Consider the following 23973-nt stretch of genomic DNA (forward strand, 5'->3'; position numbering starts at 1 on the left):
TCTTTCTTTCTTTCTTTCTTTCTTTCTTTCTTTCTTTCTTTCTTTCTCAGTAAAAACACAAAGGCCAAGAAAATACTGTGATGCTGAACAAGGTCACCAGCTAATGTAGGGTAGATCAGGAACACAGCATGAGCTTCTATGTTGCGACCCTTCTTAACCTGCAGTGAGTGTTTTGGCTGGCTTTGACCACATCTCTTCATTTTTATCTCCTCTCTCTCTCTGCTCATTGGCCACAGACCTGGCTCCTTCTCCACTTTCAGTGTCTAGAGCTTCTTCACCCTGCACAGCTGTTTTTTGGCTTCTGCCTTATTCTCCCAGCCTCTCCTTACCCCTTGCTGTTCTCAGTTCCAGCTTTCAATTCCTTTGAAAACCGGACTCAGCCACAGTCAGCCTTAGCCCACGTCAGTCCCCAGACCTCTTGAGATAATCAGGGAATACACATGCCTTGTCACCTATTTGTCACCTATAGTTCAGGGTAAAGGTCACATTTGCACAGGGGAGTGAGAGCTTTCACATCAACGTCCCTCTCCCCATGCTGCATAGAGATTTCAGTGCACATGCACACAAATGCATACATATTATATGATTTGAGGTTAGGTATCAATCGCTAAGTAAAACTTTTATAGGACAGTTCAGCTCTAAAAGTGTTTAGACAGTTGTACCGTTTATTGTATGAGTGGGTATAGAAAAGCTCTTTTCCTCTTCTCAGCTTTTCATGTTGAAAAGAAAAAATATTGCATTATTTGTATTCATCAATTTCCCCATGAGTCTTCTTTAAAAATTATTCCAGTGAAGACATTACTATTGCTACAACTATTATTTTCTTCCAGGCTGTCTGAACATTATTTCTTTTTCAGCGTGGTATACTTGATCAGTTGATTTTGTTTCATTTAAATGATAGTCCTAGGAAAAAGACAACTATTAGTTAATTGTACTATTTCTGTACTCTATATGTGTGTGTGTGTGTGCGTGCATGTATGTGTACTTTATATAATTATGTATGCTTGTACTTGTTAATGGTGAATCATTTTTTTCAGATAAAAAAGTATGTATGGATTAATATTTTTTGTCTTTGGTCTTCAACAGCTGTTTAGATTTACTAGGAGTTAAGGTTTTAATTCTGGGCATACTGTTTTATTTTAATTACTAACTGTTTCATAATATTTTAGAAAGCCCATTATTAGAAATATTTTTCTCCTCTGTGAAATCTTACATATGATGTAACAAAGAAGCAATAAATGACATTTTCAGTCTACTATGTCAGTCCATTTTATGCCAATATTAGCAAACGTGCAAATAAAATTTCATGATTGTTAAATGAGTGAAAGTGAAATTATCGTATAGCTTAGTACAAGTTACTTTTACATGGATTCCTAGTATAACTTAAGTTTACATTAAAAAGATGGCAGTAATTATTTCCTTGCATCTCATAAAATGAGACCAAATTATACATTATAACCTAAGTAATTAGGCTAGTAAAACTAATGGGTGTTTTTTTCCCAGGGCATTTTTGTTTTCCTAATAACAGCTTTATTGATTAGAATCTTAGTTATTGTAAATGGCAAACACCCAACTTCCATAAGCGTAGGCACATGGGGGAATGTATTAGCCCCAGTAGCCCAGTATGGTAAGGGCAAGGTCACAGCTGGCATCAGGGACTGGAGTGCCACGCAGAAGCTTTTTCTCTATGCACCCTTTCTTTCTCTCTCCACCAGTTTTGATTTTCTTAGCTTTCCTATAACCATGTACCTCATGACCTGGCCCCAGGGAGGGGCAGGCCCTTCTTTAGATCCAGCGCATCACATGAGAGGGTTCTGACGGACTCAGCTTGAGTTAGGTGGAGCTTTGGGTCTGCTGGGATTGGCACACCCCTGCTATAAATATAATGTTAGATGGAAGAACGACCAGTGCCCAAGAAGGGAGGGAGAGAAATGTTAGTAAACATAGATGTTCACAAGGCAACATTGATCACGCTGCCAAGCACCTCACATGTCTTGTTTCCTTTAATCCTCAAAACAACTCATTGAGGTGTGAGTACTGTCACCACCCATTTGACAGATGAGCAAATGGAGACTCGGAGAGTTTTGGAAGCACACTGTCACTCGTGACAGCATCGAAGTGCCATGTTGGGCTTGTCGCTAGGCTTGGTGCAATTAACCACCATAGTATACTCTCATTACCCTTGTAATCATAGGTGCTTCCAGCACTTTAGTAGAAATAATTTTCTATATTCTACTTTAAAGCAATTTCATACAATTTCATACAATAGGAAATATGTCTGTAAGTCTTTACTTTTCCCTTTACTGTTGCTTTTTCTTTACTAAAATACCAGGCTGCTTAATAGAATGACATACCAGTTCACTGATTTCCTAGCATCAAGAGAGAATGTGGTTAAGCAATATTAGACTTTGTCTTTTTAATTTTCATATAAAAAATTGAAGGATAAATAATAGCTTTCAGGCTTATAGACCAAGACAATAATTTAATTAACTTCTCAAGTCCAAATTAGATTAGTAATGTAGTAATGCATGAAAAAACACAGAAAAATAGAATGTTCCTTTCTTTTCCAGTGTTCTTAACTACAGAGCAGCAATGTGATCCTTCCCAAATTAAAGTTCTATAATGTATGGATGGATGTAATCAATCTAGTCTTCAGCTTTCCTAAAATATATGAGTCGGCTGAATAAGCCTACTGATTGGGTAAAAATTTCAAAAACTTTTTTGCATGATAATGAATACCATAGTAATGAAATCCAATTTAAATAAACAAATCAACATTCTTGATGAAGAATTATATGGTAACAATGATAACAAAGGTTAGTTTGATGGGCACAACATTTTAAATTAATTGTTCACCATCTGTTAGGTTCTCTAATCACTATCACAACCATCCGTAAATTACATTTGCCTCATAAAAAAGATGGCAGTATTTTACATGTATGTATTTTCTTATAATCAACATCTGGGATGTTATTCTCTTAAATATAAAGAATAGGAGGATACTAAACTCTTTTAATGGGGTAGTATACTTACTTTGCTATTTTTGTTGTTCCTCTCAAAAGCTGGAATCTTTAAAAGTGAATTAGAGGGTTTGCCATTTTTTTAAAGTTTATCTATATATTTTGAGAGAGAGAGAGAGTGTGTGTGTGCAGGTGGGTCAGAGAGAGAGAGATTGAGAATCCCAAGCAGACTCCTCAAGCGCAGAGCCCGATACAGGGCTCAATCCCATGAACTGTGAGATCATGACCCGAGCCAAAATCAGGAGTCAAAAGCTTAACCAACTGAGCCACCAGACGTGCCAAGGTTTGCATTTAAAAAAAAAAAAATTTAATGCTAGCAAAGACATAAAGTCTTCTCTTCATTTAAACTCCTCACTTACTATGGCAGTACATAAACATAAGACTTGCCTAACTTCTTTTGCAAGAATGACTAAGTATTTTAGATACTGAGGATACAACAGCGAAGAAAACCCCTCCTGGAGTTTACATTCCCAGCTTCCCTTCTTCTCAGTTCCACCCCTTCCCCCCAGTGACCTGTCTGCTGCTGTTCAGCACACACAAATGACATGTATAAATTACAAAGCGGCCATCAGTGTGAGGAAATTCAGGGAATATTCAGTTACAGAAAATTGAAAGCTGAGTCTCAGGTTGCTTAGCCAGGTCTGTTCCAGGGTGTCTCTGATGTTCCTGCACTTTTCTTGGAGGTTATTTTTTTTTTTAATTTTTGAACGTTTATTTATTTTTGAGAGAGGGAGAGACAGAGCACAAGCCGGGGAGGGGCAGAGAGAGAGAGAGAGAGAGAGAGAGAGAGAGAGAGAGAGGGAGGGAGACACAGAATCCTAAGCAGGCTCCAGGCTCTGAGCTGTCACTACAGAGACTGACATGGGGCTCGAACTCAGGAGCTGTGAGATCATGACCTGAGTTGAAGTTGGTTGCTTAACTGACTGAGCCACCCAGGTGCCGCAAGGTTAATTTTCTTAATGATCTGTCCTTACTTCTTCCTCAGTTCAATGCTGGGTTTATTTACTTTGGCCCATTTTACAGGAAGAGTAAAACTTAAAAGTATCCAGACTCTGGTTCTACCTCCATTAACTTCTGATCAAAAGTACCATTTATCTCCCTCCACAGTATGCTGCATTTCTGATTTCCTCTCCATTTTCCTTCCCTCTCTTACTACCTTGCATATGGGTGTTTGTGAAAGATACTTCCCACAGCTCTTTACTTTGGAGATCTTGCTTTCTCTAAACATACTTGTTCAATGTCCTTTTTTTCCCCTTAAGGATTTGAGAAGTCCCTTGGCAGCATGGATGGGTACATATCATCTTTATCATGTTCTTACTGAAAGATTTAGGCTACACATGAACAGGTTAATCTAGTCTGGGTAACCTCTTATTATTGTCACTCTTATAATGTATTAAATGAACATAATTAGAAATATTACAGTAATCAGCTGATGACCCTTGATGATGTACTTGTAATCTAGTTCATAATGATTGTTATCATCATACAAAATAGGAAAAGGGTGGAGTCCTCTTAAACACTGATCATCAGAGAGATTAAGTTAATCATGTAATCAGAAAATGTAGGAGAGAATATATTTCCCATTATTTTAATCAGAAACATCTTTTGATCATGAAGGGGAGAGAGAGAGAAATGGAGGGCAGGTAAAGAGAGAGTAAGAGCAAGTCGGGTCTCTAGAGATATGAGGATGCTTTGCTTTTTCCTGTGAATTTTTATTGGCTAATTCTTGGTTTGTTTATGTGAAAAATCCCTAGAGATGTCTATGTCTCCCAGACTTAGTAATAAAATCATAAAAGGAATCATAAAAGAAATTAGCCTTTGTTGAGGCCCTCCTGTGTGCCAGGCATGTGCCAGTAACTTTATAGTTATTAACTGAAGTTCAAAAAGATAAGGAATATATTTATGATTACATAACTTGTTAGCGTTGGAATTGGTATATGATCTCCTAATCTTTTCTTGCACTAGACTAGTCCAGAAGTAAAAATGCTACTCTGGAGGGTTTCTTTTCTATATTTGCTGGTCTTAATATTTTCATCACTTGGTGAAATACAACAAGATTGTAGATACATGCAAAAAAAAGCAAAATGTACAAGTAAGATATTTGGAATTACCATACTTGAAATAACTTTGTGAAGTTTATCCTTCTCTTTCACAGTAAAAACCTTTTTGTAAATGCTTTAGATGGGTGTGGGGAGGAGGAAAGAAAAATAAATAGAAAGATTTCCACTTGAAGTTACAAAGTTGAGTATGCTCAGTAAGGAGTAAAGCTAAAAGTTCCATTGAGCCCAACTCAGTTCACTAATTATATATTGAGGACTTACTGGTCTCTAGACTGGGTGCTGCTAAACCAAGATGGAAAGAAATAAAACATGCATGACATAAGGCTTTCGAACCTACAAATAAAAAGTCACAGTGCAGGGGCACCTTGGTGGCTCAGTCAGTTTAGCATCTGACTTCGGGTCTGGTCATGATCTCATGGTTCGTGGGTTCGAGCCCCGCTTTGGGCTCTGTGCTGACAGCTGAGAGCCTAGATCCTGCTTCAGATTCTGTGTCTCCTCTCTCTCTCTCTCTGCCCCTCCCCTCTCACATTCTGTTTCTCTCTCTCTCAAAACTAAACATAAAAAAAAAAATCCCAATGGACATTATAAATGTCAGTTTCGTATTGAGCAAGAAAATACCATAAATATGGAAAGTCTTTATTTAAAACAACTGGGCTGATTCTAATAGAGTTCTATACTATTTCATAGGAAAAACATATACTTTAATTTTTTTTAATGCAAAATGTTTTTGTACAAGCACGTATAAGGAGATTGTTTTCCCCTCTACTATTAAGATTTCTTTGAGATATAGTGGCTTTGGCTTTCTTACAGAATTGAATTTTAGACCTCTGAAAGCCCTTGGTATAAAATATTTTCCCAGCATGAGAAAATAGGGTTCCCACTCTATACAAGTGAGATGAGTAGGGTTACTTAGCTCTCCTAGGAGCAAAGGGCAAGATGGGGGGGGGGGGGGCAGAGCTGGTCCCAAATCCTAGTCTGTGCCCTTGGTCCAGCTTTGTTTTCCACCTGCATTGCAGGGTACCATGGGCAGTCTTTCTCTCCAAGCTATAGAAGTAGTTATTATATCTATTTATAATAGATATAATAACCTAGAACAGGTTAATAATCTATAATCTATATATATAATAGATAATAACCTATTATGTATTATGTATAAATATATAATATATAGGAAGTAAGTATAATTCCACTCTCAACATTTGGTCAGTTAGATGGGAAAGCCTGTCAAGGGAAGAGAACGGAGAAACAGTGCTGCCCCTCAAAGAAATCCACAGAGAAACACGTACATGCACACACACACACACACACACACACACACACACACACACTCTACAGGGAATAGGAAAGTGACAGAAAAAGAGCTTCTGGTCTGAAAATTGTCAGTAAATTTATTTGGTTTTATCCTGCTGTTTCCTCCGTCTCTCCGATTAGCCTCTATTACTGCCTTTTCAAATGCAAATTAGATTACCCTCTTATCTTTGAGCTTCATTTGCTCTCGGCCTTCAGTATTTAGTGGCCCTGCGCTGCGTGGGAATATGACATACCAACTCACCGGAGTGGAAATACTCCAGCTTCAGCAGCAGGGACCAGAGAAATCAATTTGTGAGCCAAGAAGCTGGCGGTGCTTCGTCCTGGCAACACATTACAATCATCTGGGGAGCTTTTAAAATATATCCACACTGCCCTTCACCCTTGACCAACTAAATCTGAATCTTTTAATATTTTGGGGTAGGGCTCCTGGGGCTCAGTATTTAAACACAAACAGGCAAGCAAATAAACTCTCGGAGGGGGTTCTCATATGTCCCCTGAATTCTGAACCACTGGGTCCAGAAAATTTTCTACTCCTGCATGAGGGTCTTAAAATGTATGGCAAAAAAATCTCTTCAGAAATTTTGAAGGAAACGTCGTCCTTTGATTTTCAAATAACTAGAGGATGTTTAAAATGTAATTTTATCCCTTTATTATTTTCATCTTTTATGCCTCTTTTTTTGCTGTTTTAAATTGTTTTTCTATTCTCTTACCCCACATTGTCATAACTTAATATTTCAGATGTTGCTGCTTATTACCTGTTTCACAAAGGTTCTGGAAGGTTTTCGTTTGGTTTTGTACCTCCTCCCTCTGTTCTTTAAAGTAGGCATTCAAAGGAGATCAGTACTGTAATAGGAGGCACTTTTATTCTGACTCGTGATCAGTTAATATGTATCCTTTCTGGCAAACAGATGGGAAATTGAACATAGAGCTTTTCTTTTCTCCCGAGTAGCTGCTTGAGTAGGGATTATATAATAAATACCACAAAAGGACTGCTCAATCAAAAGATTTTACATTAAGTGAAGACAAAAATGTCCCAGCCATGTTGGGTGTTTTGTCACAGGACAAAGAAGCTGTGTGTCTCCCTACCAGGTTACTTGGTGACTGACTCAGAAACAGTTTTTACTTTATTCAGGGAAAAATCATCACAATTAAGTTGTCTGTTCTGAAATTAGTACTGTATCTTTTTCTTTTACAAAACCCAGTAAAACACGAGTGCCTAAAATAGATCTTTGAAAAAGCCCAAGTGACAAACACAGGTGTTCCCATCATAAAAATTACCACTCCCTTTCTCATGGGGCTATTAAAATGATTTTTTTCCATCTCACGTAAGTAGCATTTATTTATTTTACATATTTTATATTATTTATATATAAGTATATAAAGTATAAACATAAAACATTTTACGTTTATATAAACAAAATATATTACATATAAGTGTTATGTATTTCTCATTTTCTATTTAAGGACTTAAATAAGCTTTGTCTAATGGCGTCTCTTTCCTCCAGTATTGTTGGACTGGACTGTATCACAGCTCAAGCATTCCTAGAAGCTGGGTGTTTGATTCACTTGTTTTCCTTATTTATCACTTGATGGTGGGTTCAGTCTATCTGTCTATCATAACACAGAATCTCATTGTAATCAATTCAGTTGCAGAGGGATTATTCAGGACACTCTATAGCTTCTAGCATTTCAGCAATGCAACCCTGAGTTCTGTGGCTGCTGAACTCTTCATGGTCTATTTGGTTCCCAGACGTTTATTACAGCTGCTTTTAAGTCTAAATATTGATGTCGAGAATTTTCTGGAAATTTAAATAGATAAAAATAGGTGTTGTATCCCCTTGCACTTGACTTTTAAATAATACTAAAGAAAGAGGGACAAATATATGTTGCATATGAAAGTTAGTGTTTGGGAGAGCTTGCTTTACTTCATCTCACCAGGAAGCTCCATGAACTTCCATTTATATTCACAAATAATTTGAAATATTTTGAAGTAAAGTTGCAAATGCAACTGATACCAAAAGATAAGATGTTATTGCAAAGAAGAATAAGCATTTCTATCTTAAAATTTGTCTACAGTTTCCTTGTATTGATTTCCTTGATTGTATGTTTCTGACTGGCCTCTGTTTTTAGTAGACAAACAGGACAGTCCTCCAAGCAGAGAGGTAAAAAAGGGGCCACACCTGGAGGGAGCACCTGAGTGGCTCAGTCAGTTAAGCATCTGACTTTGGCTCAGGTCATGATCTCACAGTACACGAGTTCAAGCCCTGCATCAGGCTCTGTGCTGACAGCTCAGAGCCTGGAGCTACTTCAGATTCAGTCTCCTCCCCCCCCCCGCCCCCCCCATCAAAAATAAATAAACATTAAAAATTTTTTCAAAAAGAAAAAGAAAAGAAAGGGGACACCCTTGAGTGATGAGAGAACTGAGGCCCAGGAGTGTTTAACTGGAGATCCATCTAACCTGATCTAAGGATGTCTGCTCTTGTCTTGTCAGCTTTCTCACCTCTGTGTTTCTGACAGTTGGCTTTGAACTTAACTTTCGTTTCTGTCTGTATCTTTTGCTTGTCTTCTAGACTCTTCCTCTTTCTTCCTGCCCCTGTCTGATGGCAGGGCCTTTCCTGTCTGAAGGTTTGACTTTATTTCAGACATTCTGGAAGCTTTCTTGCTGTATCTGAAATATTTGGGATGATCCTTGAAATTTTGCTGTCTTCCTGTTGACATGTTTGTGGACATGCTACATGTCTGGGCTACAGAAAGTGCCCTGTATTAAAGATGAACTGTCAAACAGATTCAGCGACGATGAAGTATCTAAGATACGTTATTTGTCTTCAGTTATTTTTTTTAAGGAACATGATAAATTAATCTTCTTTTCTCAGAGTCTTTCTGCATAACTTAAAGCTATTTCTCTCCTAATTATACTTCCCATTTTTATTTAGGACAGTGAAATGAAATACTACCTTTGGATTTTATATAACTAGATATATGCTAAAGAAAGATTGTTTTATTTTTTTTTTTGAGTTATTGTGTTACATTTCAAGGTTTGTAAATATATTAACATTCAAAAGTCACCAAAACTACCGGACCGCTCATTACTCTAACTTATTTCTTCCTTTGAGAAGTAATAGGGAATCAGTAGAAGACTATGGAGAAACTTCTTCTTCCCCTGGCTTGTGTAAACTGTGTCTCCATGCACCTATCAGCACCCCTTCAAAAGGTGGTGTTCACACTTGGCTATTGATCAAGCTTCCAAATATTCTTCTTCTTTTTTTTTTTTTTTTTCAATTACAGAATTGACTCCTGAGGAGAGGGCCCAAAAGATTGCCAAGGCCATGCGCAAACAGTCCTCTGAAGTCAAAGAGAAGTGGGAAAGTCTAAACGCTGTCACTAGCAATTGGCAAAAGCAAGTAGACAAGGCATTGGAGAAGCTCAGAGATCTGCAGGGCGCCATGGATGACCTAGACGTTGACATGAAGGAGGTGGAGGCCGTACGGAATGGCTGGAAGCCCGTGGGCGACTTACTCATCGACTCACTGCAGGATCACATTGAAAAAACCATGGTCAGCATCCCTGTCTCAGATAAAAGATTTGAAGGAATGTTTTATTGTTAAGTATAACACAAAGAGAGCCACATATAAAACCCGTTATAAGGGAGTTTATGAAATCAGTCCCATTACAACTCCACCAAAATCAGGATATAGAGCTTTCCCAGTCACACAGCAGATGTTTTCCATATGCCCCTCACCATGGGAACCCCCTCCCCACCAAAATAATAATTAATGAGATTTTCACAATAATTTACCCTTATTCTTCTTTATACTTATTTTTTTTAACCAACTCTGTGTCTCTAAACACCGATGTATTTTTTTTTTTTAATATTGTGGAGTCCCTTTTAATCCCTAGATCTCCCCTCTATCCTTTTTTTGTTTCCTTTGCAATGTATTTGTTTAAGAAACTGAATTGTTTGTTTTATAGTATTTCTCGCAGCCTGGGTTTTGCAGCGTGGCATCCCCATGGTGACCCTGGGCAGGTTCCTCTCTACTCTGTAGTTCCTGTAAATTGGTAGCTGGATTTCAAGGCTTAATCAAAAACATGCTGTTTTACTGAGGACTCGTATGTAAAAACTTTATCTCACTGTCTGAGTGTATTATGGAAGGATTAGTTTAGCTATAAATTTTGTTTGTGGTCAGGAATTGCCCAAAATTAAGGATGATAGATCTGTGGTCTAGAGCCCCTTTGGTCCCCATATTCTAGAACATATCCAGAAAAAAAGTTAATAGAATTTAAGCAATAAGAGACACAGTAGTCGGGTTTATGGTAGCCTATTAAACTGTATGGTAGGTAGTCATGAACCAAATCAGAGAATGCACCAATGAAACATCAGAAGCTGTTAGATGACAATATCAATATTGTGAATGTGATTTTTATTGCAAAAGATACATACCTTTTGTGCACAGACATTGGATAACACTTTCCCTTTGTTTTATGCGTGCGGCTAAATAGGAAAGTGAAGGGTCTAGGAAATGAACTGAGTATGCAGACTATATAAGTAAATATATGTACATGTAGACATAGGATAATAATGACTAGCATTAATTGAGGCTTTCTGTGTGCCAGGAGCTGTTCTCAACCAGTGTACCTCAATACCTCTTTTTTTTTTTTTTTAATTTTTTTTTTCAACGTTTTTTATTTATTTTTGGGACAGAGAGAGACAGAGCATGAACGGGGGAGGGGCAGAGAGAGAGGGAGACACAGAATCGGAAACAGGCTCCAGGCTCCGAGCCATCAGCCCAGAGCCTGACGCGGGGCTCGAACTCATGGACCGCGAGATCGTGACCTGGCTGAAGTCGGACGCTTAACCGACTGCGCCACCCAGGCGCCCCACCTCAATACCTCTTTTAATCCACATACCAACCCCACGAGATAGGTGTTGTTAAGCCCATTTTATAAATGGCAGAAGTGTAAGGGCACCTGGGTGACTCAGTTAAGGGTCCGACTCTGATTTTGGCTCAGGTCATGATCTCACAGTTCGTAAGTTTGAGCCCCATATTGGGCTCTTCACTGACAGCTCAGAGCCTGCCTGGGATTCTTTCTCTCCCTCTCTCTCTGCCCCTCCCCTGCTCCTACTCGTTCCCTTTTCACTCTCTCAAAATAAATAAATAAACTTCAAAAAATGACAGAACTACAGATATTGCCTAAGCCCACATGGCTAGTAAGTGGTAGAGTTTCCATGATTTCTTTCTTGCTCTTTCTTCTCTTTCACTGTAGAAACCTCACTCATATTAATGTAATTAAGCACAACTCTGATCAGCTCTTTGAATTCAGTGCTTTGAAAGTTACAGATTGAACTTGAAACTTAAAAAAATTTCACTACTAAAGAAGCATTGGTGTCTCCTGCCTTTCATTATAAATATGCATAAATGTGCAGAACTCTATGAGTTAAGTCAGCTTCCTCTGACAGCTCTGGTCTCCTGAAAGCCATTTCTGTGGATGAATCTGAGTTTAAAATAATGAACCGAAAATAAAGCCTTTCAGTATAGGTTCTTTGGAAGTGACACACTTGCTTGCCATGTAAACAATTTTTTTTTTAACGCTGGAAATCTTTAAGTCAGTAGTTTCTAAAAAGCATATTTTTTTGGACTACAAACATGCCTCTTGGTTAGAACAAGAATTCACCCATTTGAGTTTGAAAGTATGAAGTTTTAATTCAGGATGACTAGTGTTGCAGAAAAAAATGAAAAGTTGTATCTGGCCTAAAAGTTGTTAAAGGCCTAAAAATTTGGGAGTTGTTAATCCCATTTGATTAAAGAAATTACCCACTTCTGCACCTAGATTCTTTTGTTCAATTCACTGCTTAAGTGGAAAGCCAGGAGAAATACAGTTAATAGTTAAGAGAAAGGAATAAACTGTGGATTAAAATATTTTAACATCTTATTAGGAAAAAAAGAAAATAAAACCCACATCTCATTAAACCAAACAAAATGGATTCAAAATCTGGGATGTTTTACATGTACTCTAACATATACGCCAAATCCCCCTGAAGCTGTTGGCAGGTGAAAATAAGTACTGATCATTGCTAAATATTATTAAATGTGTCAAAGCAACTGGAAAACAAAATCTTTGGGGGTAATCAAATAACCTTAATGCCCTAAAATTATCCTTAATCATTCTTATTTGCCAAATATACCCCTTACAACAGGAGAAGCCTTTTTTTTTTCCCCACATCTGCCATCAGGCTGGCAGCACCTTTAATACGAGCAGATGTTTCTGTTTTGATAGCAAGGAAGACCACATAGACTTTTATTCTCCTACAGGAAAGTGCAGCAAACATGATACATTGGTTCTTAATACTAGAACACACAGCAGATCTGCAACCATTTTAAAACTTGCTTTACTTCAAGGCCCTTAATTTGAAAGCTCTTTAAAAAGCAAAAGGTAAACTTCCTTAGTAGAAAGGTTCCTTACTTCCACAAAACACTAAACCACAAAAACAAAACCCAATGACCATGGTGGTCAAAGGTCTTTTAATATTTTCACCTGTGACTTTTTAAGAGAAAAAACAGTATTGTTACAGAGGAAAAATTAAAATCCCTTGATGCGCTGTAAGATTTTTAAAATGTCTTGAAGTTACAATCTAATTTTGAAAAATTTTCCCATCTTTTGAACTAAAAGACTGTTCAAAAACATAAAAGCTGTTATTTTTATTATTTGAAGTTATAGAAACCTAAGGACACTTTCTAGCATTTCATTTTTTTAATTATGCTTTTCTTTTAAAAAAAAATAATGTTTATTTTTGAGAGACAGAGCGTGAACAGGGAAGGGGCAGAAAGAGAGGGAGACACAGAGTCAGAAGCAGGCTCCAGCCTCTGACCTGTCAGCACAGAGCCCAACACGGAACTCAAACCCATGAACTGTGAGATCATTATGACCTGAGCCAAAGTCAGATGCTCAACCGACTGAGCCACCCAGGCGCCCCCCTAGCATTTCATTTTTAATCTTTGATACCTACAAAATACAAAGACATTGATTTTAAAAGCTGATTAAAATTCTTGAGTCCTCCCAAGTAGTCTGGTAGAGAATATTAAGGTATAATGTTCAAAAACAACTGAAGAAACCTTGAAAGATTTGAGTTCTGTCATTATTCTTAAACTGAATCTGAAGGAACTCAGATCCCTTCCAAGTCCCAGCAGAAACCTTCTCTTTCCCCACCCTAGTCCCACTTGTGTCTGTTCTAAGCTTCCATGTTAGCGGCTCATTCTTTAGACCTAGAAGGCCTCTGTTATCATATTAACTGCTTTTCTTGTTGACCTGTATTTGTGAGTCTGTGTGCACATCTGTCATCCATAAAAGACCAATGCCTGCAGCCGTGGAGGAAACAGATCACATGTCTAAAAGCCTCTTCCTTCCATTTTGTAGCAACTGAGATGCCTTTGTGAGCTTCCTTTCTTCTGCCTGATTTTGAAATGTTGATACTTTCTAGGGTTCTGGCAATATTTCTTACTTTACACACATTGACTTACATGTTCATTGTTTCAAATGTCTTCTACACACTGCTACCTCCTATGTGTGTACCTTTCATACTGACTGTGAGCTCTGGGTCTGTTCTTCTGACTTTCCATCTTGAGTTTCTTCTTGTGGCTTTTGAGCATGTTTGAGATTTTTCAAACACTAAAAAATATTCTCTGATTTATCTAAAATGAATTTCCTTATTAAAGTTATATTCATAATACTATTTTGAGTTTTATCAACGATAATGATTATTTTTAGCCTACACATGTTATATAAGGGGGAATTAAATAGGGTAACTAGTTTTGGAAGAGAAAAGGTTTTGAAGAGAGAAGGGAGAAAGGACATGGTTAAAGAGGCTTTCTTTTTATAAGCATTATGGGGAAATCAAATTAATACTTCAGTATTCCAATAAAAGTTCATGGTCTTCAGAACACTCTGATATATAATATTTCATTACCTAAACTTGGTATGGGGGAAACGGGAGAAGAAAGGAGACTTGTAGACATATGCTTATCTCTTAAGGGGTGGGATCATAGAAGTGATACAGCTTGAGGGCTGATACCAACTATATGTTCAGGACACCTAATACACGTAAGTTCAACTTGGTACATAATTAACTCTGATTTTGTGACATACTAAAGAAATAACAATATACTGTTCTCTTTTGGTATCTCAGTTCTTTTCCCAATTGTATATTGGCTTAATCTTGCCATGGATATCATTTTTGTGGGCCTTCATCAATAGAAATGAATTCTCCCCTCTTGTATTGCAAACTTTGCGCTGAATACTAGAGAATGTCTATTCTCAAGAAGCTTCTATTCTTCTTGAGGGACGTCAAGTATATGGATGTACTAAGAGCTCTGATAAGGAATGATATGATATTTAAAATATGTAACAACTGGCTTGTATGACACCACACAATCAGAATGGCTCCCACTTATAAAACTGAGTCTGTGTGTTTGGATGTGTGCTGGTTTAAAGTCCTGACGGGGTTCAGGAAGGCAGCGAGAACGCCGCAGAACATGTAGAGGGGTCTCCAGCCAAGAATGCTGAGAAGAGCCTCAGGGAAATCTTCCCTGAATTAGGATGGATGGGTGGGGCACCTGAGTTGAGTCTTTTAAAACATCAATTGGATCTAAGCAAAGACTTTGTTGGAAAAAGGGAACATGAACATAGAGGCAGGCAGAATTATGTGGAGAATGGAGAAAACTGTGTTTTCATTATTCTGTTTGCTCTTATGGGACGAATTACTGTCACTGGCCCAAAATATCTTTTGTTCTTTTCTTTCTCTCTTCACATACATCCTCCACTCCCACCTATGGCATCTCTCTGTACTGTGCCAGAGGTAGCATTTGTCACTAAGCCTCATTTACCTCTTTTCTTATGTACCCTTCTCTTCCTGCCCTTCCTCTAACCACAGTGATCATCAATGATTTTGAAAGGATCAAAACTTACCTCTCGAGTATATAATAGTCGTAGGTTTTGTGGTTAGGAAAGTTGTTCTCACTGGCCAATATCTCACTTAATTTTAAATGGAAATGAAGATGGAAAACATGAAATTGAAAGTAGAATCAAGACTAGAAATTAGGAAAGTGGATAATAATGGCAAACATTTTCCAGATGAAATTACATAAAATGGTAGATTTGCAGGAAACACATAATCATTTCATTTTTTGTTTTTTGCATTATACTTTGCATTATAGTTTTTCTCTTTGTGCACCTATTTAAATTCTCCAGGTTATAAAGGATGGCTCTGTGCCTGGTGGTCCCAATTGCTAAAGACCTGGACTGAGCTGTCAGCTGTTGCCAATGGGTTGCCATTGGCAGCTGATCTTGCCATTTTCTTTGAAGGAAAGTTCAAAATACTACCTTCTGTTATATTCTTTTCCAAGAACATCATTTTTGTTTTTATTCTTCCAGGCATTTAGAGAAGAAATTGCACCAATCAACTTAAAAGTTAAAACAGTGAATGATTTATCCAGTCAGCTGTCGCCACTTGACCTACATCCATCTTTAAAGATGTCTCGCCAGCTAGATGACCTTAATATGCGATGGAAACTTTTGCAGGTATCAGTTTATCCCTGTTCATAATCCAGCTTTATACCCCAGTAGGTCCCCAAACCCTGTCTCATTATTCTACCACACACTATCGTTTTCTCTGTCTTTGTTGGTTGTATTTGATAACGGATTTGTAGCATGTAATATAATCAGATATTTGTCTTTCCATATCTTGAACCCAAAGGCCTCATTTACTTATGAATATTGGTTTTAATGTAATTTTATGAGGTACTATTCGTGTGATATTTGTAGAAAACCGCAAAGGGTCAAATAAAGCAATTGAAACCTGTGATAGGTTACAGAAACATTTTCCATAATGGCTCATTTTTCTTACTTTAATTGTGTGTGTGTATGTTTTTTTCTTTTGAAAAGTTAAGAAATCTCTATCTTTCTTCCACTCTGTGCTATTTAGGCATCTTGTTCATCTTTTCCAGCTAGCACATTTGTACTAGTGTGGTGTTTACTTTGGGCTTTTAGGTCTTTGCTGCTGTGATGCAGTTATTTCAGTGACTCTGGATAGTACTTGCTCATCCCAGATTTAATAGAGCCACACCCAGAAGGACTCTGTCGTGTTAGTAGGTGTCAGCATTTGCAAGTCACTACACATGCTGGTCAGTCATTTTTTTTTTTTTTTCATGCAGCCTTTGCAGAGCTCTGTCCTGTTCAAGGGCCAGGTCCTAGGAGTTACGATGATCACTTTATTCCCCCCTGAAAACTAGCAGGATAATTTTAAGTGGAATATTGAAAAAAATAACTCTTATTTCTCTCTATCTTTTGGGTCTAAAATGCAATGTTTAATGAGATAAATATGCAATTTGAGGTGGTACACAAAAGCATTTTTATTTTAAAGATATATTATTTTACAGCATACTAGGTTTCCTGAATTAACCCAAATGTTGAAATACCCAGTGGTTTGTATGTCCTTCATGAAGTTGAAGATGTAAGAAAAGAGTGCATAGTATTAGTCTTTTCTGTGTTTGAAAAGAGTGTTAATAATCTGGGATTAGTAAGGCATGAGCTGTTAAACTCGTACCTGCTTTTCTAGTGAGTGGAACACAGAGGCGTTTGACTTTTACTCCTTTTATCTTCTGCTCCATTTCCCTAATTCATTACCTTCATGCAGGTATTCCTGTGGTCCATCCTGATGGCCTTCTGCTTCTGTTATTACTATCTTCAAGGAGTACATTATGCTTGAAGGAGGATGTATATTCTCTTATCCTTATCTCTGAGTCTTGTAACTCCTAGAGTTCGGATGTTGCTGGTTGAATAAGGGGAACGAATCTATGCTGGCAGCAACGTCACTGTATTTCAGGACTAGCATCTTCTCTTCTCCTGAACATAGAGTGTGACGTTTGAATGCTTCTTGGCCTTAATGAACGAAGCACTTGCTAATGTAATTTAAATAGCTAACCAGGAGAAACGCGAGCTGCCCAGTGAGCCAGAGATATACACGTTTCATTTAAAGGCCGCCGAAAATAAGATTGACAATCTAAGCGGAACAGCTGACTAGCACTACATAGACCGGGACCAGGGAAAAGAAAATGCAAGTGTCAGTAGGCTGTGTACAGTTGTTATTGATTTGCATTTAGTTTCTCGGTATACCAACTTTGCATTTTCATAACAGAGAGCTAACTGTGAGGACAAATCCAGAGAGTATGCTAATTGACTGGTATACACTTGAATACCCCCACATCGAGATGATTGGACACAAAGTTGGAGGCAAATAAGGCATTCCCTACTCATATATCCTTTCTCTCTCCATCTATCTCTACCTGTCTATGAATCTCTTATCTAAGTCTGTCTCTTTGTCTTTCTGTCTTTCTGTCTGTCTGTCGTCATCTGTTTTTTCCCTTGGGGTATTTTATTTTATTATTATTATTATTATTTATTTATTTTTTACATTTATTTATTTTTGAGAGACAGAGACAGAGCATGAGTAAGGGAGAGGCAGAGACAGAGAGAGACAGAATCCGAAGCAGGCTTCAGGCTCTGAGCTGTCAGCACAGAGCCTGACGCGGGGCTCGAACCCACGAACCGTGAGATCATGACCTGAGCCGAAGTCGGACGCTTAACCGACTGAGCCACCCAGGCGCCCCTTATTTTATTATTTATAAAGTTTATTTATTTATTTTCAGAGAGAGAGAGAGTGCAAGCGGGGAAGGGGCAGAGAGAAGGAGAAACAGAATCCCAAGCAGGCTTCGCACTCTTAGGGCTGAGCCTGATGCAGGGCTTGAACTCACAAACCATGAGATCATGACCTGAGCTGAGATCAAGAGTGAGACGCTCAACCAACTGAACCACCAAGGTGTCCCTCCCTTGGAGTATTTTAGCCTTCTTTTCCGTTTGTTCCCTGTGACACTTTTTACCACCTTCCTTACAAAAGAGAGATGAGTAGCCACTGGCCATGGCCACATCTTGACTTTAGATGCCTTAGCGCTTTACTGCTTTCAAGGCAATAGAGAGGAACAGGAAAGCAAGAGATCCTGGCACCAGATGAGCTGGCTGTGGATACCAGTGCTGTCAGGTGCTAACTTTATGTCCTTGGACAGCTCTTTGTGTCCCAGGTGTCTCATCTGTAAAGTGGTGATAATATTATGGCTATTGTGAAGGCTAAAAAAGTTAATTTGTATAAACTGCTTAGAAGAGTTCCTGGCACTATTTGCTGTCATTTGGTACCAGAAGAAGTCTGTTTTAATCCCAGTACTTTGATTCCAGAGATAGAGGAGTCTATGCAAGCAATCATATCTTGGGCTGTAGCATCATTTAGGATAATACTTAAATTAAGTATGTTATTAAAGTCCTTGTGTTCAAATCACATTATTTCTTGCATGTGTATGTGCAGGTTTCTGTGGATGATCGCCTTAAACAGCTTCAGGAAGCCCATAGAGATTTTGGGCCATCATCTCAGCATTTTCTTTCTAGTAAGTACTAATAAACTTCGCTGTTCTCATTAAGTGAATGAATGAGCATGTTCTTTCCTTTTCCCTCAACAAGCCATATTCTTTGCTACAAATATATTTGCTTGTGTAAGATAAATATATGAAAGGAAGTATTAAGATCAATTACAGTATTGGTTATTGGTTATTAAGGTAATAATCTGGTCACGATCGAAAAGTCTTTGAAGTGGAGCAAAACTGAGCTCATTCTTAGCTATGGTTTTTCCCTGTACTATCTGCTATAAGAACTAATGTATTATCTTATTACCATTGCTGTATCATAAGCCAAGGTCATGAACTTTGTCACATTAAAGAAATCTTTTTATATTTTAAGATTTCTAATTTTTCTTCTTAAAAAGCATTTATTAATTTAAAATGCACCTGTAGCTTTAGAAATAAATTAAAACAAAAACTCCCCACAAATCTTTGAAATTTTTGTTTATTAGGTTCACTGTGATCATAGTTAGCTTTTCTCCTCGTCAAGTATTGCCAATTTAGCCAAACCATATATGTAGATTTTTACATAATATTCTGCAACTGAAGTTTTTAGTTTTATGGATTGTTGATGAGATCTTATATAGGTAATTTGAGCTCCTACTTTATTTTTCACTCCCTACTTGGAAAACTAAAGAATGTAGGATTTAGAGTCACCGAAATTGAGATGACAATATTAATTCTGCATTTTATCAGACCTGTAGGTTGCTGAAAATTCATTTCTTTGTCTTAAAATTACGATAATCATACGTATTTTTTCTGATCGCCTTGAAAATTAAGTGGGAAAGCATACTGAGTTTCACAGGCACCTTTCACAATTCTTGGCACCAGTGCTTTCACTGACTTAATTTTTTTCCTTTTATTTTCTCTGGCAAACATGTCAGAAAAGTTTGTTCAACTTAGTTTAAGTGAAAGTTTAAAACTTAAGGCAAAGCTTATTTCCCGCTTATGATAACTTCTTTGTATCTTTATAATAGTAGAGAAAACTGAAGTAATACCAGGTCTTCCAACTAAATTGATTACATTTATATTTTCCCTTAATCTTTTGTCATGGTTGGTAATCTGCATTACCTCAGTTCAAGGTCAGGCTTTTCTCTTTTCACAGTTTCAAGAATCTGAATTAGTCATTTCCTGCCCTTTCTGTCCTATACCTCTCCAGGGCTCATGTACCCCCTTCCCGTCCCCCTTCCAGCCTCCGCCCACCCACACGTGTTTTCTGTTTCACACACCTGAGCCATTAGATAGCCTGTCTTCGAGTGATTGTGGTACTTATTGGAATATACTAGGTGCCAGGATGCATTTCTAAAGTTTGGATGCCATCAGTGTTGATAAAGTAAATAAGTTTGCAGTATCTTCATTAGGTATGAACTACATCGTATTTCCTAAACTTAATGTTATAGAGTGTAAAGCCCTGTGCTAAGACCAAACTAAAGAGGGATTTAACAAATAATTGTGATTCTCCTTTTAGTTCTAAGGTTGAGTTATCTCTTCGTATTGATGAAACCCTACACTTTCACCTAGCAACCAGCCTTCCATAATAAAAATCCAACTCATGTTCTTTAGGAAATGAAACGTGGTAAAATTCACATGCACTTTGTGAAACGTAAGCACATTGCCTTTTATTGTCTAGAACCGATAGTCCAAGGAGGTCAGAGTTATTCAAATCAAAACAATTACTAAAATGAATGGAGAAGTGTAAACAAAATCCCAATTAATAAATTGAGTAATTGTTATCTCTTGCTGCTTGGAATTGTTGCCTTTATTATATTCCTTGGACTTTAGCCATGGTTATAAAAGGAGTCTGTTTAGTTAGACACAAAATAAAAACTGACCTAGTAGCCTGGTGCCAACACTGAAATGAGGTTGGCTCTAATGAGAGATTTAATATACTTAGTTCCACATGTTCATCAGCCTTTTAGATTTTCATGGACATAGTTGGAGAAGGGAGTGCTTACATGTTATAAAGAGAAGAATCATTGAATAGAAAAATGGCTGAACTAGTGGTCAGAAATCTTGAAATCATGCCTGAGCTCTGCCATTTATTTATGGGGCAAGTTATTTCATTTCTAAGTATTTATTTTTTATTTTGTTTTTTCTATATTTATCAAATGGAGCTCTAATATGTATTTGTTGGCCTTCTTATCAGTAGATAAATTTGAAAATGCTTTGCAGAGGTTAGAATGCTTTATTTTTGTAAGATATTAATATGACATGAAATTCAGAAAAAAATCATTGATGACAACTGGCTATATGAGAGTCTAGTGATAATTGCAAAGATTTGTTTCTTTGCAATGTGCTTGTTTATTAGTTCATTTAGCAAAATTCCTTAATAGCCCCAGCTTTACATGTATAACTCTTCTTAAGTAAGTCTTAAAATAATTGGCTTATGTAGGAATAATATGTTTTTATAAGTAAGGAATAACAGGAATTATAAAAAATAAGTACCTCAGTAAAACAAAACATAAAATCACAAGCATAGTGATGTCTAATGTAAAAGTAAGAAACTATATTTTGTGTGTATTTCAGATTAAGTAAGTATTTGGGATTCTTCTATCCAGATAATTACTTTGTTTTTTTTACAATCCTTTGCCTATGTTTATCTTAATCTTTCCTTTTTAAAATTCATCCAGATGAGTTTGTTTAAATGCCATCTGTCCTAGATAGTTACTCCTGTGAAACAAAGTAAAGCACGGTATTAATGATCTGGAAAATTCATTCTTGAGAAATCTAGTTTATAATCTGGATATACCAGGTAAAATTAATTTTGATTTTAGCTTAATCAAAAAATATGTACAGAGCACATTTTCCAGATAGCACTAAGTTTTAAAGTGGTTGTAAATAAAAAAAAAACCCTTGATTTTTAAAAGTATTTTTAGCAACAGGTTCAATTAGTTAGAGTTGGTCTTAGAAAATGAACCTATGTTGTTTCTTTCCTTGCTTCAAATGAATCTTTAAAAAGCCACTCTTTGTTTAGCCTAGCAGATTTCATAATTCTAGGAATCCAGCTCAAAAACCAGAGCAGTTCTCGGTGAATTTGCTGTAAAGTGTGTTCAGTTGTTTTGCATTATGGCATAAGGCTTTTTGGGTGAGCAGTGTTTCCAATAACCTCCCTTTGTTTCTTCAGCTTCAGTCCAGCTGCCGTGGCAAAGATCCATTTCACATAATAAAGTGCCCTATTACATCAAGTAAGTTGATTTTAATTCTCCTTTATGATACAAAAAGTAAAGTTATGTTGATAACTTAAGAGGCTTTCCTCTGTCACTTTTGAAAGTGGAATTCAATCCTACTATCTGAAGGAAACTATATATATTTAATATTTAAAAGAAGTTAGCTTAAAAATCAGAGTAATATTTGCAGTTTATAAGTTTACGAGGTTCGTTTAAAAATCAGAGTAATATTTGCAGTTTATAAGGTTAGGGCTGTTGGCATGTTTAGCATATATATTTTTTTAAAACAGATATTAAAATATTTGGGGAAAATAACAAAATTTCTAAACATGTTGGACTCTTGGGGCACCTGGCTGGCTCAGTCAGTAGAGCATGCAACTCTTGATCTTGGGGTTGTGAGCTCAAGCCCCACGTTGGGTATAGAGATTACTTAAAAATAAAATCTTTAAATAAATAAGTATGTCAAACTCTTGACACAATGATGTTTCTCAAACTGCGCTGATTGTAAAGAAAAGGAAGTCAGAGGCTGGGTAAATTGGCGTGTCTTTATTGAGAGAAGGTTTATTCATCTGATCCAAATTTAAACCATTCGAAAAATTTTTACATTTCCATTACTATAAAAATAACAATAATAATAATAAATATATAGCAATAGTTACAGCATAGAGAATTTTAATTTGTGGGGTGAATATTGACTTGAACATTACAGGTTTAGGCATAAATCTGATGTACTGCATTAGATAGAATCATGGCCCCACAAAGATGCCCACGCCCTGATCCCTGGATGTGAATATTAGGTTAACGTGAAGATGGACAAAGGGGCATGAGTCAGGGAATGCTTGCAGCCTCTCAAAACTGAAAAAGGCAAGCAAATGGGATTCTTTTAGAACCTCCGGGGAGGAACACAGACCTGCAAACCTCAATTTTAGCTTAGAGACGCATTGATTTTGGAGTCCTTTGTTACAGGCAACAATAGAAAACGAATACATGTACTGTACAAAATAGGGAAGTCAATGAAATTATTTGAAATTAAGTTATTTTACTCAGTTGACAAGGCATTTTTATTATATGAGTTTTTAAAAATGTTAATTGGATCCAACAAGGCAGATTTTTGTTTTTACTGGATAAAGAAAATATTCATTCTCTTGCTTGATTGTGTTATATAAGTGGTTATCTGTTTGATTTGGCATTTTGAAAATCTGTCTTTAATTTTAGCACTACTACTAAAACAGGAATTTCTGTAGGTAGGTTGGTTATATAGGACTAGAAAAGGCATTGTCTAAGTCAGAGTTTCACTGATTTGGTTTTTTTATAAACTTCAATATATATATGTGTGTATATATATGTATATATATGTGTGTATATATGTACATATGTATATATATGTGTATATATATGTGTGTGTGTGTGTGTGTGTGTGTGTGTGTATGTATATATTTAACGATGGCCAATATTTTTAATGTGACCTGTAGGATTGTAGCATCCCAAAATATCTTCAACATCATTAATGAAAAATTGAATTTTCTTAAATATATATAGTTTTAGTGTTAACTGTCTTTTAGGACTTTGAAATATGTACTTAGAAATCTGCTCGGATATATAGGGTACATAGGATGAACGGTCTTATTTCTAGAAAACTTTTTAACCAGGTTCTTCCATTACCTGCTCTGTTGTGTAACTTAACAGTTTATTTCTTCATAAACAAGTACATCGATCTCTGGAGGTAGGGTTATATGAGCCAGTATTTCCACATGAATTATTATGAAAAAATTTTAATTCTCAAATAAATTAATAAGCAAGTAAATAATGAGTGAAACACTTTTAATATACACTTCCGTTTGCATGACTGCACAACTAAGTAGAGGAAGAATGTTAAAAACAAATTTAGCATGATTGTCATGCAACTAGTTTCCTGGAGCATATT

General features: G+C 36.8%; 1 protein-coding gene across 6 annotated transcripts in view; it reads left to right on the forward strand.

Moving 5' to 3' along the window:
• The window catches only part of UTRN (utrophin), a 408075-nt gene that overhangs the window by 299400 nt on the left and 84702 nt on the right, over positions 1-23973 (forward strand). For all 6 annotated transcript variants that reach the window (XM_049653027.1, XM_049653026.1, XM_049653028.1 and 3 more), the window contains 4 exons: positions 9677-9945; positions 15815-15961; positions 18795-18873; positions 22007-22067. In XM_049653027.1, the coding sequence (XP_049508984.1) occupies positions 9677-9945; positions 15815-15961; positions 18795-18873; positions 22007-22067 (556 nt within the window). The remainder of the gene's footprint in view (positions 1-9676; positions 9946-15814; positions 15962-18794; positions 18874-22006; positions 22068-23973) is intronic.

Source organism: Panthera uncia (genome assembly GCF_023721935.1).
Source record: "Panthera uncia isolate 11264 chromosome B2 unlocalized genomic scaffold, Puncia_PCG_1.0 HiC_scaffold_24, whole genome shotgun sequence".
Lineage (NCBI taxonomy): Eukaryota > Metazoa > Chordata > Mammalia > Carnivora > Felidae > Panthera > Panthera uncia.